Raw genomic sequence first — 18,040 nt, 5'->3', positions numbered from 1 at the left:
CACTCTAATTGACCAAATCAAGCCTCTCACTCCTAGCCACTCTAATTGACCATATCGAGCCTCTCACTCCTAGCCACTCTAATTGACCATATCAAGCCTCTCACTCCTAGCCACTCTAATTGACCATATCGAGCCTCTCACTCCTAGCCACTCTAATTGACCAAATCAAGCCTCTCACTCCTAGCCACTCTAATTGACCATATCGAGCCTCTCACTCCTAGCCATTCTAATTGACCATATCGAGCCTCTCACTCCTAGCCACTCTAATTGACCATATCAAGCCTCTCACTCCTAGCCACTCTAATTGACCAAATCAAGCCTCTCACTCCTAGCCACTCTAATTGACCATATCGAGCCTCTCACTCCTAGCCATTCTAATTGACCATATCGAGCCTCTCACTCCTAGCCACTCTAATTGACCATATCAAGCCTCTCACTCCTAGCCACTCTAATTGACCATATCAAGCCTCTCACTCCAAGCCACTCTAATTGACCAAATCAAGCCTCTCACTCCTAGCCACTCTAATTGACCATATCAAGCCTATATAAAACTCTTCCTTCTGGGTAAACAAGTCACATGAGAATAAGTCTCAGGCACAATCCATTTCAGACTGCGCTGCGTGTCAGTGTGAGATTATCTTAACATAGCTCAATGGATTCATTTCTCATTCATTCAGATTTTTACTTTTTTTTCTCTCTCTCTCTCTCTCTCTCTCTCTCTCTCTCTCTCTCTCTCTCTCTCTCTCTCTCTCTCTCTCTCTCTCTCTCTCTCTCTCTCTCTCTCTCTCTCTTGCATGACTTTTTCATCATCCCAGTTGATGATGTGAATATTCTGTGTTGTACTGTGATCTACATTACCTCGTGAGAGATGGTAGTGACTGTCTGATCTTCCTCTAAACAGACACGGTGTGATATAATATCCTTCGTTTGTTGAAAGGGAACAGAAATTCATCTGAGAATTACTATACTTTTTTTTTTTTTTTTTTTTTTTTTACTACCCCAGTGCCGCGGGTCCACACTGAGCTAAAGCCACAAACAGCCAACGTCCTGGATTGCGTCGGCATACAGAGCTTAAACTACGCCCACTACTTTCAGCACACAAATGTCTTTTTAAACAGATGAACACATTACGAGATGGATGACAGAGGATGTGACGTGCTGTATTCTCATCTAGCAGCATTAGTCCTGCCTTTCGCCCTGTCTCAGCTTCTTACAGCCAGATGAGAGAGAAAGGAAAAGGGAGGAGGAGAGAGAGAGAGGGAGGGGGGTGGAGGAGGGAGGAGGGAAGAGGGAGGGTGACAGAGAGAGAGAGGGGGGGGGAGGGAGGAGGGAGGAGGAGGGAGGAGGGAAGAGGGAGGGTGACAGTGAGAGAGAGAGGAGGGAGGAGGGAGGAGGAGGGAGGGTGACAGAGAGAGAGGGGGGATGAGGGAGGAGGGAGGGTGACAGAGAGAGAGAGGGGGAGGAGGAGGGAAGGTGACAGAGAGAGAGGGAGGGATGAGGGAGGAGGGCAGAGAGAGAGGGAGGGAGGGCGACAGAGAGAGAGGGAGGGAGGGCACAAGAGAGAGAAGGAGGGATGGGGTAGGGAGGGAGGGAGGGCGACAGAGAGAGAGGGAGGGGGAGGGAGGGTGACAGAGAGAGAGGGAGGGGGGATGGAGGGTGACAGAGAGAGAGGGAGGGGGGATGGAGGGTGACAGAGAGAGAGGGAGGGGGATGGAGGGTGACAGAGAGAGAGGGGAGGGGGATGGAGGGTGACAGAGAGAGAGGGAGGGGGATGGAGGGTGACATAGAGAGAGGGAGGGGGAGGGGGAGGGCGACAGAGAGAGAGGGAGGGAGGGCGACAGAGGGAGGGGGAGGGTGACAGAGAGAGAGGGAGGGGGCAGGGCGACAGAGAGAGTGTGTGTGTGTGTGTGTGTGTGTGTGCGTGTGCGTGTATGCGAGTGTGTGTGTGTGTGTGTGTGTGTGTGTGTGTGTGTGTGTGTGTGTGTGTGTGTGTGTGTGTGTGTGCGCGCTGGTGTGTGTGTATTTGTGTGTGCGTGTGTGTGTGTATTTTGTGTGTGTGTGTGTGTGTGTGTGTGCGTGTGCGTATTTGTGTGTGTGTGTGGGAGAGAGAGAGAGAGAGAGAGAGAGAGAGAGAGAGAGAGAGAGAGAGAGAGAGAGAGAGAGAGAGCGAGAGAGATGCTGCTGAATCCTGGTTGGCTGGGGAGCAGGGGGCTGACTCAGTGGCTCTAGAGAGAGAGAGAGAGAGATAGAGGGAGATAGAGGGAGAGAGAGATAGAGAGAGAGAGAGAGAGAGAGAGAGAGAGAGAGAGAGAGCGAGAGAGGCGGGAGAGCAGGCGTTGTGTGACAGATGCACTTCCTCGCCATCAGACCAGTGGCTCTCTTCCATTGGCTCACTGCACTGGACCGGAAAACAGAAAACACTACAGCACCATGCCTGTTTCTGTCACTACGGCAAGCCTCTACCGCCACAGCTGCCACGACCGTGCAGCATCTCCTCTACCTCCAGCCAGCACTCAGACAGAGACTCAGAGAGAAAGCGGGAGCCCCCTGAAGACGGGTTCAGTGGAGTGAGAGGAGGGAAAGGCTGGACCAGGGCTACGGATCCACCGACTGAAGCACCGAGCAGCTTGTTGTGTTTCTGGTCCTCTGCTGCTACTGCCTGAGCTCCATGCAAGAGGAGAAGGAAAGGAACGAGGGAAAGAAGAAAACTGCTGCTGAGAACCTGAAAGAGCTGGAAGAAGGAAACAAAGCCCACGCAGCAACACAGTTCTGAAGTGGCTAAGAGAGACAGACTGACTGGCTGAAGTGGCTAAGAGAGACAGATTGACTCTGAAGTGACTCAGAGAGACAGATTGACTCTGAAGTGGCTCAGAGAGACTGACTGACTCTGAAGTGACTCAGAGAGACAGACTGACTCTGAAGTGACTCAGAGAGACAGACTGACTCTGAAGTGACTCAGAGAGACAGACTGACTGACTCTGAAGTGACTCAGAGAGACAGACTGACTGACTCTGAAGTGACTCAGAGAGACAGACTGACTGACTCTCTCAACCCCTGACTGAAGGACTGACCGCAGGGTTTTGATCAGAGCATTGGCGGACACCGACAGCACGTAGCAGGTCTGTCCACAGGAGTTCTGTTCGGGGTCTATTAGATCCGAGACGTTAGAATCCTCTTGACATCTGACTTGTCAGCGCAGGGAACGGCACTGTTTAAAAAAAAACTACTTGACTACAGGTTCTCTAGATCTCACACTCTGTACGACTTCTTCGTTTGTCTTCTCGTGACTCTTGACTGTTTGTCTGTTGCGCTCAGTGGAAGCTCCGTGCCTCATGGCTTGCTACTACATAGTCATCAGTTCTACTCACCTCAGCAACGGCCACTTTAGGAACATCAAGGGAGTTTTCCGCGGACCCCTCAGCAAGAATGGCAACAAGAACTTGGTAAGTAAACTAGCGACTTAAAAAAAACAAAAAATGTTTTTTATTTATGACTTTCTGGTTGTGTTTTGTGAGTACGTCGTGCTCGTGTTCTCTGCTATGATGGGTGGGACAGAAGCCTTCCAGAACTTAGTTTGACTGGGAAGCAAAGAGTAAGACGTCAAACGGGACTCGCTATCTTACTCTGTTGTGTCCACCATGACTCTCTATCTTACTCTGTTGTGTCCACCATGACTCTCTATCTTACTCTGTTGTGTCCACCATGACTCTCTATCTTACTCTGTTGTGTCCACTATGACACTCTATCTTACTCTGTTGTGTCCACCATGACTCTCTATCTTACTCTGTTGTGTCCACTATGACTCGCTATCTTACTCTGTTGTGTCCACTATGACTCGCTATCTTACTCTGTTGTGTCCACCATGACTCTCTATCTTACTCTGTTGTGTCCACTATGACTCTCTATCTTACTCTGTTGTGTCCACCATGACTCTCTATCTTACTCTGTTGTGTCCACTATGACTCTCTATCTTACTCTGTTGTGTCCACTATGACTCTCTATCTTACTCTGTTGTGTCCACCATGACTCTCTATCTTACTCTGTTGTGTCCACCATGACTCTCTATCTTACTCTGTTGTGTCCACTATGACTCTCTATCTTACTCTGTTGTGTCCACTATGACTCTCTATCTTACTCTGTTGTGTCCACCATGACTCTCTATCTTACTCTGTTGTGTCCACCATGACTCTCTATCTTACTCTGTTGTGTCCACTATGACTCTCTATCTTACTCTGTTGTGTCCACCATGACTCTCTATCTTACTCTGTTGTGTCCACCATGACTCCCTATCTTACTCTGTTGTGTCCACCATGACTCTCTATCTTACTCTGTTGTGTCCACTATGACTCTCTATCTTACTCTGTTGTGTCCACTATGACTCTCTATCTTACTCTGTTGTGTCCACCATGACTCTCTATCTTACTCTGTTGTGTCCACCATGACTCTCTATCTTACTCTGTTGTGTCCACTATGACTCGCTATCTTACTCTGTTGTGTCCACTATGACTCTCTATCTTACTCTGTTGTGTCCACTATGACTCTCTATCTTACTCTGTTGTGTCCACCATGACTCTCTATCTTACTCTGTTGTGTCCACCATGACTCTCTATCTTACTCTGTTTTCACAAGGGCATTGGATTCTTTCCTCTACCTCTTGTTTCTCCCTTGAAAGACATTTTGAGTAAAGGTATGTAAATGTAGAAACACTAGCCTTTTGGATTCGGTAAGCTGCTGTGCTACAACACAGAGAGAGTTCATTGTGTTCAAATGTTCCGGTCGACATAGAGAACAGAACGGTGAACGTGTCACAGACCCAAGGAGTTCATTTTAGTTCCAATGTTCCATCCTGACTGCCTGACAGAACAAGAACAAGAACGGTGAACGTGTCACAGACCCAAGGAGTTCATTTTAGTTCCAATGTTCCAATGTTCCATCCTGACTGCCTGACAGAACAAGAACAAGAACGGTGAACGTGTCACAGACCCAAGGAGTTCATTTTAGTTCCAATGTTCCAATGTTCCATCCTGACTGCCTGACAGAACAAGAACAAGAACGGTGAACGTGTCACAGACCCAAGGAGTTCATTTTAGTTCCAATGTTCCAATGTTCCATCCTGACTGCCTGACAGAACAAGAACAAGAACGGTGAACGTGTCACAGACCCAAGGAGTTCATTTTAGTTCCAATGTTCCAATGTTCCATCCTGACTGCCTGACAGAACAAGAACAAGAACGGTGAACGTGTCACAGAAGGACGCGTTCTGACCAGTGACCGTGGCTAAATTCCCACCAGATGGATGGCGAGCACGCCGCTAATCTCTAAACACGCAGTCATAAGTGATGTCATAGGATTGAGTCCTTAATCGTCCTTTTACTGTAGCTAGGGGTTTAGTTGTGATGCAAATTAATCCTTCTGTTTGCCCAACCAGAAACGTGCATTCTAGAATACACATGGCAAATTCCACAATCAGAACTCGGAATCTGGGGCAACACAGTGGGGAAATTAGGGGAGAGGATAAATACGTCTAGAGATTTCTGCTTGGAGAGATTTTTTAGGAGTTATTAATTATGTAAACAAAAAGTATGATCTCTCCATTGTTTGTCATAGAGATCATCGCCCACACCAGATATTATCAGTGCTACTACCCGGATTACTCACTACACACACTAATCTAATTTAAATGCAAGAGTTAAGACTTCCTTAAAGGAGGCAGCGCCTTGGCTTTTCAAAGCATGTGAATACGCTGCTGATTATTGTTCAATTGTTCATGCTCTCCCTAAAAAAAAAAACACTCTCTCTCTCTCTACTCTTCAGTCAGTCGAGGAGAACAGAGCTTTCCTGAAAGCCAACAACGCTCTCTTTTAACAAATCAGAAATGATTGGACATGAAATATTGAAGTGCTCTATTCCCACTCTATGAGTTCTCTGTCTTCCCACATTGTGTTTAACAGAATATCAGTCAGGGCACTGAGAAGGAAGCTGTAGCAGCAACCTCTCCTTCTCTGTGGCCAGGGCTGGGTGCTCTGGGCCATTACCCAGGCTCCATCTAGCTTCCACCCCTCAGGGTTATCGTTTCACTCCATCTCTCACTGCGGGGGAGACCTGATGTCATTTAATCTAGAATTACTTAGAGGCCGGGAGCAGAGGACGGGGGGTGATGGGGGATGTCCCGTCCTGCCAGCACCACACACAGCCAATGTAAATATACTGAGAGAGAGAGAGAGAGAGAGAGAGAGAGAGAGAGAGAGAGAGAGAGAGAGAGAGAGAGAGAGAGAGAGAGAGAGAGAGAGAGAGAGAGAGAGAGAGAGAGAGAGAGAGAGAGAGAGAGAGAGAGAGAGAGAGAGAGAGGGGGAGAGGGGGACGGGACGGAGAGAGATGTGACAGACTGAGAGAGGGAGAGAGACAGAGAGAGAGACAGAGATGAGACAGAGAGAGGGGACGGAGAGATGGGACAGAGAGAGGGGACGGAGAGATGGGACAGAGAGAGGGGATGGAGAGATGAGACAGAGAGAGGGGACGGAGAGAGGGGACGGAGAGAGGGGACGGAGAGATGAGACAGACAGAGAGGATGGAGAGAGGGGACGGAGAGAGGGGACGGAGAGATGAGACAGAGAGAGGGGACGGAGAGAGGGGACGGAGAGATGAGACAGACAGAGGGGATGGAGAGAGGGGGCAGACAGAGGGGACGGAGAGAGGGGGCAGACAGAGGGGACGGAGAGAGGGGACGGAGAGAGGGGATGGAGAGAGGGGATGGAGAGAGGGGACGGACAGAGGGGACGGAGAGAGGGGGCAGACAGAGGGGATGGAGAGAGGGGGCAGACAAAGGGGAAGGAGAGAGGGGACAGACAGAGGGGGCGGAGAGAGGGCACAGACAGAGGGGGCGGAGAGAGGGGACAGACAGAGGGGACGGAGAGAGGGGATGGAGAGAGGGGGCAGACAGAGGGGACGGAGAGAGGGGGCAGACAGAGGGGACGGAGAGAGGGGGCAGACAGAGGGGACGGAGAGAGGGGGCAGACAGAGGGGACGGAGAGAGGGGGCAGACAGAGGGGACGGAGAGAGGGGGCAGACAGAGGGGATGGAGAGAGGGGACGGAGAGAGGGGGCAGACAGAGGGGACGGAGAGAGGGGACGGACAGAGGGGACGGAGAGAGGGGGCAGACAGAGGGGACAGAGAGAGGGGGCAGACAGAGGGGACGGAGAGAGGGGACGGAGAGAGGGGACGGAGAGATGAGACAGACAGAGGGGATGGAGAGATGAGACAGACAGAGGGGATGGAGAGATGGGACAGACAGAGGGGATGGAGAGAGGGGGCAGACAGAGGGGATGGAGAGAGGGGGCAGACAGAGGGGATGGAGAGAGGGGGCAGACAGAGGGGATGGAGAGAGGGGGCAGACAGAGGGGATGGAGAGAGGGGGCAGACAGAGGGGATGGAGAGAGGGGGCAGACAGAGGGGATGGAGAGAGGGGACGGAGAGAGGGGACGGAGAGAGGGGACGGAGAGATGAGACAGAGAGAGGGGACGGAGAGAGGGGATGGAGAGAGGGGGCAGACAGAGGGGATGGAGAGAGGGGGCAGACAGAGGGGATGGAGAGAGGGGGCAGACAGAGGGGATGGAGAGAGGGGGCAGACAGAGGGGATGGAGAGAGGGGGCAGACAGAGGGGACGGAGAGAGGGGACGGAGAGAGGGGACGGAGAGAGGGGACGGAGAGATGAGACAGAGAGAGGGGACGGAGAGAGGGGACGGAGAGATGAGACAGAGAGAGGGGACAGACAGAGGGGACGGAGAGAGGGGACGGAGAGAGGGGACGGAGAGAGGGGACGGAGAGAGGGGACAGACAGAGGGGACGGAGAGAGGGGACGGAGAGAGGGGACAGACAGAGGGGGCGGAGAGAGGGGACAGACAGAGGGGACGGAGAGAGGGGACGGAGAGAGGGGACGGAGAGAGGGGACAGACAGAGGGGACGGTGAGAGGGGACGGAGCGAGGTGGCTCCAATCTACTCTAAACTACTGGAGTAAAACAGCCATGTACTACAGTTGACATGGTAAACTACCAATGTATTCGTATGTAGCCTAGAGACTGATGATAGAGAATAACCTAAATATATATTATAAATACTAACATATTGTCTATTTCTTGGATCTCTTAAATCCTGCTACAACACACGATAACAATGATGACAGATTGTCCCACAGATGAAGCAATCCACTGTTAAACACATCCCACAGAAACATTTAGAAATATAACTAATAATAATAATAATAATAATAATATAATAATAATATACTACTAGTACTACTACTACTACTAATAATAATAATAATAATAATAATCATATACTAATAATAATAATAATAATAATAATACTACTACTACTACTACTACTAATAATAATAATACTACTACTACTACTACTACTACTACTACTAATAATAATAATAATAATAATATACTAATAATACTAATAATAATAATAATAATAATCATATACTAATAATAATAATAATAATACTACTACTACTACTACTACTACTACTACTACTAATAATAATAATAATAATAATATACTAATAATAATAATAATAATAATAATAATACTAATAATAATAATAATAATAATATACTAATAATAATAATAATAATAATAATAATAATAATAATAATAATACTACTACTACTACTAATAATAATAATATAATAATAATATAATAATAAAATAAGTACACACACAGCTGGAACGTTGTGGTGTTGTGCTCTTTATCCGTTCTACATAGCATTATGAATATCGACTTGAAACATGGACAGACAACGATGTATTCACAAATGGTTCAAACAACTGATCAGCTGATTGATAAACGACTGATCAGCTGATTGATAAACGACTGATCATCTGATTGATAAACGACTGATCAGCTGATTGATAAACGACTGATCATCTGATTGATAAACGACTGATCAGCTGATTGATAAACGACTGATCAGCTGATTGATAAACGACTGATCATCTGATTGATAAACGACTGATCAGCTGATTGATAAACGACTGATCATCTGATTGATAAACGTCTGATCATCTGATTGATAAACGACTGATCATCTGATTGATAAACGACTGATCATCTGATTGATAAACGACTGATCAGCTGATTGATAAACTCACCGTAATGAAACATAGCAGAGAATTAAGGAGGCGTTGTAGACGAAAGGACTAGTCAGACCAACCCCAGTAAACGAAAAAAAAGGCTAAACAAATATGGATTCAATTTTTTTTTTTTAAATGAATGATTGAGAACCAGTCAGAACATATGTGTAATTTAAATTTAAATGCTTCTTCAAAAATCTCTCTGTCAAATAGGAAAAGGATTTCAGAATATTCAGTTAGAGATACTACACTAAATGTTCAGTGTCTGGGCTCTTCTATGTGGTGATCTAGACTCACATCTAATCGGAAAGACGTTTAGAGTTTGGATACAAAAGAGGGGGAGAGAGATGTCTCAGTCTACACGTTGTTTGTGTTCGCACAGTGGGTGACTCTGTGGACCGTTCTGTGTTAGGAGACAGTGTGTTAGTGGTCGCTCTGTGTTAGGAGACAGTGTGTTAGTGGTCGCTCTGTGTTAGGAGACAGTGTGTTAGTGGTCGGACAGCTCTGTGTGAGGAGACAGTGTGTTAGTGGTCGCTCTGTGTTAGGAGACAGTGTGTTAGTGGTCGGACAGCTCTGTGTGAGGAGACAGTGTGTTAGTGGTCGGACAGCTCTGTGTGAGGAGACAGTGTGTTAGTGGTCGGACAGCTCTGTGTTAGGAGACAGTGTGTTAGTGGTCGCACAGCTCTGTGTGAGGAGACAGTGTGTTAGTGGTCGCACAGTGGGTGACTCTGTGGACAGTTCTGTGTGAGGAGACAGTGTGTTAGTGGTCGGACAGCTCTGTGTGAGGAGACAGTGTGTTAGTGGTCGGACAGTGGGTGACTCTGTGGACAGTTCTGTGTGAGGAGACAGTGTGTTAGTGGTCGGACAGTTCTGTGTGAGGAGACAGTGTGTTAGTGGTCGGACAGTGGGTGACTCTGTGGACAGTTCTGTGTGAGGAGACAGTGTGTTAGTGGTTGGACAGCTCTGTGTGAGGAGACAGTGTGTTAGTGGTCAGACAGTGGGTGACTGTGGACAGCTCTGTGTTAGGAGACAGTGTGTTTTGTTGTTTTATCTGTTATATATTATTAGTGCTAAATCTATTCTTATTGTTGTCAAGGTTGTGTTCATATTTGTATGTGCATCACTTCGCAACACTAACCTTCTCCTTCATGCAAATAAAGCATAGCGAATATGAATATGATAGGGAGAGATAGACAGGGAGAGAGAGAGATATATAATGATAGAGAGATGGGGAGAGAGAGAGAGAGATAGGGAGAGATAATGACAGAGAGTGAAATATATAGGGAGGGAGGGAGAGAATGAAAGAGAGAGAGAGAAGAGAAGAGAGAGAGAGAGAGAGAGAGAGAGAGAGAGAGAGAGAGAGAGAGAGAGAGAGAATGAGAGAGAGAGAGAAGAAAGAGAGAGAGAGAATGAGAGAGAGAGAGAATGAAAGAAAGAGAGAGAGAGAAGAGAGAGAGAGAGAGAGAGAGAGAGAGAGAGAGAGAGAGAGAGAGAGAAGAGAGAGAGAGAGAGAGAGAGAGAGAGAGAGAGAGAGAGAGAGAGAGAGAGAGAGAGAGAGAGAGAGAGAATGAGAGAGAGAGAGAATGAAAGAAAGAGAGAGAGAGAATGAGAGAGAGAGAGAGAGAGAGAGAGAGAGAGAGAGAGAGAGAGAGAGAGAGAGAGAGAGAGAGAGAGAGAGAGAGAGAGAGAGAGAGAGAGAGAGAGAGAGAGAGAGAGAGAGAGAGAGAGTGAGGGGGGGGTGAGAGATGAAGCCAGGGATGGAGGTAGGAAAACAGGGAGGGTAGGAGTGCTCCAGTGGTCATCGTTATACCACAGCCGGACTTGATGCTGCTGCGTGGTGGTAATGGAGTGCCCCTCAGAGAGTCCCAGAGGACTATAATTAGTGGTACTTTCTACATGAGCCTGAGCTGGATTTCTGCTACGCCCGCTCAGTACATCAACACGCATCGCAGGGCTCAGTACAGAGACACAGAATAATCACCATTAGATAAACGTAACACAGGAGAGGAATCGGTGAAAGTTCAAGTAGCCGAGGCTACTGCTGGTGTTCTGTCTACTACTTCAGATACCTCTTTAGAATCTGATGTTGTGATATTTTAAATCACATGCTCATCGCTATGGCTTTGGAGTTAAATGTAAAAAAAATAAAAAAAATAATAAATTAAAACTTAAATGTGTGTTATAATTTTTTTTTTTTAAAAGACATGCTTTCAGTCCGTTGTAGTTGTCCTTCTATCAGATCTCCAGCTGCATGACGCTGGGCCTTTTATATATATGCCATTTAGCTGACGCTTTTATCCAAAGCGACTTACAGTCATGTGTGCATACATTCTACGTATGGGTGGTCCCGGGAATCGAACCCACTACCCTGGCGTTACAAGCGCCATGCTCTACCACATGAGTAAATGAGTGGTCGTCAATGTGGCTTTTGGAATTTAACTTTACATCTAGATGTGTTTGAAGCTGTGTCGGCCTGATGGTGTGGGTGTTATACTGTGTTGCTGGTTGTTAACTGTGATTGGCTGGCTGTGAAGTACAGAGAAACGTCAGAGGATGTCTTCCCTAGAGAGCTGTTCAGAAGACAGCAGCAACCCTGGAACGATCTCACACTGTTATCAGAGGCAGTAGATTTCAGTCCGAACAGTTCGACTAAGGCTTGTATCAGATGGCCTAACAACTGGGTGGTTTAAAGGCCAAATGAAGACGTTTTTTTTTTATCTCAATATCAAATGATTTCTGGGTAACAATTAATTAAGTTACTGTGATTATTTTCAATTAAAATGGTAAAAAAAGAAGAAACAAATGTCTCTTCTTAACAAAGAGCAATTTCTCAATAAATATTTTTTATTGGTCTACCAAATCATTTTTATTGGTCTACCAAATATTTTTTATTGGTCTACCAAAGCATTTTTATTGGTCTACCAAAGCATTTTTATTGGTCTACCAAATATTTTTTATTGGTCTACCAAAGCATTTTGATTGGTCTACCAAATAATTTTTATTGGTCTACCAAATCATTTTTCCACCTGGTGATGTTACCAAGCAGGCCGAAACGTCATCCCACCAAAACAGGCAGAAATTTCAGGCGGTCTTTTACACTAAAACGGCAATATCATATTTTTCCACAATTTCAAAGTATTATTCCATTGTCATAGTGTTGAAATACAGTAAATAAATGACAGAAAAATCTGTTTATTGTCCGGGCTTTCGATGTCCGCTCCGCTCCCCCTGTGAATCTCAAATGAGCATATATATATATATATTTATCAAAATCTGTCTGTTAAAGTTAAAGACATCTGTATTTTTTCCTGTGTCTTCATCCACGGCATTGGCCGATGTCTTCCTCATCTGCGGTGGAAGGTAACTTAGCTACAGCGCTGTTTGTCAGACCAGGAGATATCCCGGAGATCAGTCTTGTCACGAAAACGTCTTTAGTGTCCGTAATGGTTTAGCCTACAGACGAATATGACCCCTTTACGGACAAATGAGACTCTCACGAACACAATGGTCTCTGGGAACTCATCTGAATCGAACCGAGATGAGGTAAATGAGTGGAAAAGAATCAGGCATTTCCGCTTCAGAGGTGTACTGATATAAAACATTTTAATAATAATAATAAATAATATATGCCATTTAGCAGACGCTTTTATCCAAAGCGACTTACAGTCATGTGTGCATACATTCTACGTATGGGTGGTCCCAGGAATCGAACCCACTACCCTGGCGTTACAAGCACCATGCTCTACCAACTGAGCTACAGAAGGACCATTTTAAAAATGTATTCTGAGTTTATGTCTCAGATATAGGACATTAACTTCAAAACATACTTCGTTTTGATGTATTTTCATCTGTTTTTACCAATCTGATGTTCAATGCATTTCTATGGGCCAAATTCAACGTTTCATCAAATATATATATATTTTTTATATATCTTTTTGAAACCCACAGGGGTCTTACAATTCTTACAGTAAGAAAAAAGCTAAATGACCCATCTTAAAACAATTCCCTATGTTAGCTCAGTAGAAACCCTCGGATCCTTAGACCTCAGCGCTTCTCTCCCCTTTACTAATTTCCAACTTTAAAACTCATTACATTATCTAGATGTCATTCTGAAGAGCATCGGATCAGATGCCCTTTCAACTAGTGGTTTTAGGAGGGAGAGACAGAGAGAGAGAGAGAGAGAGACAGAGAGAGAGAGAGAGAGAGAGAGAGAGAGAGAGAGAGAGAGAGAGAGAGAGAGAGAGAGAGAGAGAGAGAGAGAGAGAGAGAGAGAGAGAGAGAGAGAGAGAGAGAGAGAGAGAGAGAGAGAGAGAGAGACAGAGAGAGAGAGACACAGAGAGAGAGAGAGAGAGAGAGAGAGAAGTGATACCCTTCCCACTCTAATTTCTCCAACACTCATTATACTGAACTACTGCATCGTTCATTTAATAGGAGCGTGATATACTGACCTGTTGTTGTCGGGAATAGAAACTAATTTGGCTTTAAATCATTATAACAGTCTCCCTTCCATATAAATACTCCCCCTGATGCAGTGTGTTAACGATGTGTAATTGGTTTCATCTGTTTTATGTTCCAAAATTTTTTAATTTTAAAGTCTGACAGTGTTTTGTGTCAAAACGTAAATAGAGAATTTGACAGATTTCACAAGCTTTCTCAACAAACTATTTCCTTAAGAACCGTTCTGAAATCATTATCTGTTTCCGCCCCCCACTCCAACTCCAAATGTAAGATGTCAATAGACATACCTCTAGACATACCTCTAGACACTAGACATACCTCTAGACATACCTCCAGACATACCTCTAGACATACCTCTAGACACTAGACATACCTCTAGACATACCTCTAGACACTAGACATACCTCTAGACATACCTCTAGACATACCTCTAGACATACCTCTAGACATGTCTCTGGTCTTAGCTAAACCATCTGGTACTATATGTCTCTGGTACTGTATGTCTCTGGTACTATATGTCTCTGGTACTATATGTCTCTGGTACTGTATGTCTCTGGTACTATATGTCTCTGGTACTATATGTCTCTGGTCTTAGCTGAACCATCTGGTACTGTATGTCTCTGGTACTATATGTCTCTGGTACTATATGTCTCTGGTACTATATGTCTCTGGTACTGTATGTCTCTGGTACTGTATGTCTCTGGTACTATATGTCTCTGGTACTATATGTCTCTGGTCTTAGCTGAACCATCTGGTACTGTATGTCTCTGGTACTGTATGTCTCTGGTACTATATGTCTCTGGTACTATATGTCTCTGGTCTTAGCTGAACCATCTGGTACTGTATGTCTCTGGTACTATATGTCTCTGGTACTATATGTCTCTGGTCTTAGCTGAACCATCTGGTACTGTATGTCTCTGGTACTATATGTCTCTGGTACTATATGTCTCTGGTACTATATGTCTCTGGTCTTAGCTGAACCATCTGGTACTGTATGTCTCTGGTACTATATGTCTCTGGTACTATATGTCTCTGGTACTATATGTCTCTGGTCTTAGCTGAACCATCTGGTACTATATGTCTCTGGTACTATATGTCTCTGGTCTTAGCTGAACCATCTGGTACTGAATGTCTCTGGTACTATATGTCTCTGGTCTATAAGCTGAACCATCTGGAACTATATGTCTCTGGTACTATATGTCTCTGGTACTATATGTCTCTGGTATATGTCTCTGGTCTTAGCTGAACCATCTGGTACTGTATGTCTCTGGTACTATATGTCTCTGGTACTATATGTCTCTGGTCTTAGCTGAACCATCTGGTACTGTATGTCTCTGGTACTGTATGTCTCTGGTACTATATGTCTCTGGTACTATATGTCTCTGGTACTATATGTCTCTGGTCTTAGTTGAACCATCTGGTACTGTATGTCTCTGGTACTGTATGTCTCTGGTACTATATGTCTCTGGTACTGTATGTCTCTGGTACTGTATGTCTCTGGTACTGTATGTCTCTGGTACTGTATGTCTCTGGTACTATATGTCTCTGGTACTATATGTCTCTGGTCTTAGCTGAACAATCTGGTACTGTATGTCTCTGGTACTATATGTCTCTGGTACTATATGTCTCTGGTACTATATGTCTCTGGTCTTAGCTGAACCATCTGGTACTGTATGTCTCTGGTACTATATGTCTCTGGTACTATATGTCTCTGGTACTATATGTCTCTGGTCTTAGCTGAACCATCTGGTACTATATGTCTCTGGTACTATATGTCTCTGGTACTGAACCATCTGGTACTGTATGTCTCTGGAACCATCTACTGTATGTCTCTGGTACTGTAGTACTATATGTCTCTGGTACTATAACCATCTGGTACTGTATGTCTCTGGTACTATATGTCTCTGGTACTATATGTCTCTGGTCTTAGCTGAACCATCTGGTACTATATGTCTCTGGTACTATATGTCTCTGGTACTGTATGTCTCTGGTACTATATGTCTCTGGTACTATATGTCTCTGGTCTTAGCTGAACCATCTGGTACTGTATGTCTCTGGTACTATATGTCTCTGGTACTATATGTCTCTGGTCTTAGCTGAACCATCTGGTACTGTATGTCTCTGGTACTGTATGTCTCTGGTACTGTATGTCTCTGGTACTATATGTCTCTGGGCTTAGCTGAACCATCTGGTACTGTATGTCTCTGGTACTATATGTCTCTGGTCTTAGCTGAACCATCTGGTACTGTATGTCTCTGGTACTGTATGTCTCTGGTACTATATGTATCTGGTACTATATGTCTCTGGTCTTAGCTGAACCATCTGGTACTGTATGTCTCTGGTACTGTATGTCTCTGGTACTGTATGTCTCTGGTACTGTATGTCTCTGGTACTATATGTCTCTGGTCTTAGCTGAACCATCTGGTACTGTATGTCTCTGGTACTGTATGTCTCTGGTACTGTATGTCTCTGGTACTGTATGTCTCTGGTACTATATGTCTCTGGTACTATATGTCTCTGGTACTGTATGTCTCTGGTACTGTATGTCTCTGGTACTATATGTCTCTGGTCTTAGCTGAACCATCTGGTACTGTATGTCTCTGGTACTATATGTCTCTGGTACTATATGTCTCTGGTACTATATGTCTCTGGTCTTAGCTGAACCATCTGGTACTGTATGTCTCTGGTACTATATGTCTCTGGTACTATATGTCTCTGGTGAACCATCTGGTACTGTATGTCTCTGGTACTATATGTCTCTGGTACTATATGTCTCTGGTACTATATGTCTCTGGTCTTAGCTGAACCATCTGGTACTATATGTCTCTGGTACTATATGTCTCTGGTACTATATGTCTCTGGTACTATATGTCTCTGGTACTATATGTCTCTGGTACTATATGTCTCTGGTCTTAGCTGAACCATCTGGTACTATATGTCTCTGGTATGTCTCTGGTCTTAGCTGAACCATCTGGTACTGTATGTCTCTGGTACTATATGTCTCTGGTACTGTATGTCTCTGGTACTGTATGTCTCTGGTACTGTATGTCTCTGGTACTATATGTCTCTGGTACTTAGCTGAACCATCTGGTACTATATGTCTCTGGTCTTAGCTGAACCATCTGGTACTGTATGTCTCTGGTACTGTATGTCTCTGGTACTATATGTCTCTGGTACTATATGTCTCTGGTACTATATGTCTCTGGTCTTAGTTGAACCATCTGGTACTGTATGTCTCTGGTACTGTATGTCTCTGGTACTGTATGTCTCTGGTACTATATGTCTCTGGTACTATATGTCTCTGGTCTTAGCTGAACAATCTGGTACTGTATGTCTCTGGTACTATATGTCTCTGGTACTATATGTCTCTGGTACTATATGTCTCTGGTCTTAGCTGAACCATCTGGTACTGTATGTCTCTGGTCTTAGCTGAACCATCTGGTACTGTATGTCTCTGGTACTGTATGTCTCTGGTACTGTATGTCTCTGGTCTTAGCTGAACCATCTGGTACTGTATGTCTCTGGTACTGTATGTCTCTGGTACTATATGTCTCTGGTACTATATGTCTCTGTTCTTAGCTGAACCATCTGGTACTGTATGTCTCTGGTACTGTATGTCTCTGGTACTGTATGTCTCTGGTACTGTATGTCTCTGGTACTATATGTCTCTGGTCTTAGCTGAACCATCTGGTACTGTATGTCTCTGGTACTATATGTCTCTGGTCTTAGCTGAACCATCTGGTACTATATGTCTCTGGTACTGTATGTCTCTGGTACTGTATGTCTCTGGTACTATATGTCTCTGGTACTGTATGTCTCTGGTACTATATGTCTCTGGTACTATATGTCTCTGGTACTGTATGTCTCTGGTACTATATGTCTCTGGTACTGTATGTCTCTGGTACTGTATGTCTCTGGTATTAGTCTCTGGTACTGTCTCTGGTACCATCTGGTACTGTATGTCTCTGGTACTATATGTCTCTGGTCTTAGCTGAACCATCTGGTACTATATGTCTCTGGTACTGTATGTCTCTGGTACTATATGTCTCTGGTCTTAGCTGAACCATCTGGTACTATATGTCTCTGGTACTGTATGTCTCTGGTACTGTATGTCTCTGGTCTTAGCTGAACCATCTGGTACTATATGTCTCTGGTACTGTATGTCTCTGGTACTGTATGTCTCTGGTCTTAGCTGAACCATCTGGTACTGTATGTCTCTGGTACTGTATGTCTCTGGTCTTATGTCTCTGAACCATCTGGTACTATATGTCTCTGGTACTGTATGTCTCTGGTACTGTATGTCTCTGGTACTTAGCTGAACCATCTGGTACTGTATGTCTCTGGTACTATATGTCTCTGGTCTTAGCTGTACCATCTGGTACTATATGTCTCTGGTACTGTATGTCTCTGGTACTGTATGTCTCTGGTAGTATACTGTCTCTGA

The 18,040-nt window shown here is 45.0% G+C and overlaps 1 protein-coding gene across 1 annotated transcript in view; it reads left to right on the top strand.

Moving 5' to 3' along the window:
- The first annotated feature begins 2,455 nt into the window (after window positions 1-2,455).
- Window positions 2,456-18,040, top strand: part of znf804a (zinc finger protein 804A) — a 164,506-nt gene continuing 148,921 nt past the window's right edge. The window contains exon 1 of the mRNA XM_052492592.1: window positions 2,456-3,443. Within this exon, the coding sequence (XP_052348552.1) occupies window positions 3,333-3,443 (111 nt within the window). The 5' untranslated portion in view covers window positions 2,456-3,332. The remainder of the gene's footprint in view (window positions 3,444-18,040) is intronic.

The sequence above is a fragment of the Oncorhynchus keta genome, chromosome 34, assembly GCF_023373465.1.
Source record: "Oncorhynchus keta strain PuntledgeMale-10-30-2019 chromosome 34, Oket_V2, whole genome shotgun sequence".
Taxonomy (NCBI): domain Eukaryota; kingdom Metazoa; phylum Chordata; class Actinopteri; order Salmoniformes; family Salmonidae; genus Oncorhynchus; species Oncorhynchus keta.
This window is presented reverse-complemented; position numbering and strand designations above follow the sequence as displayed.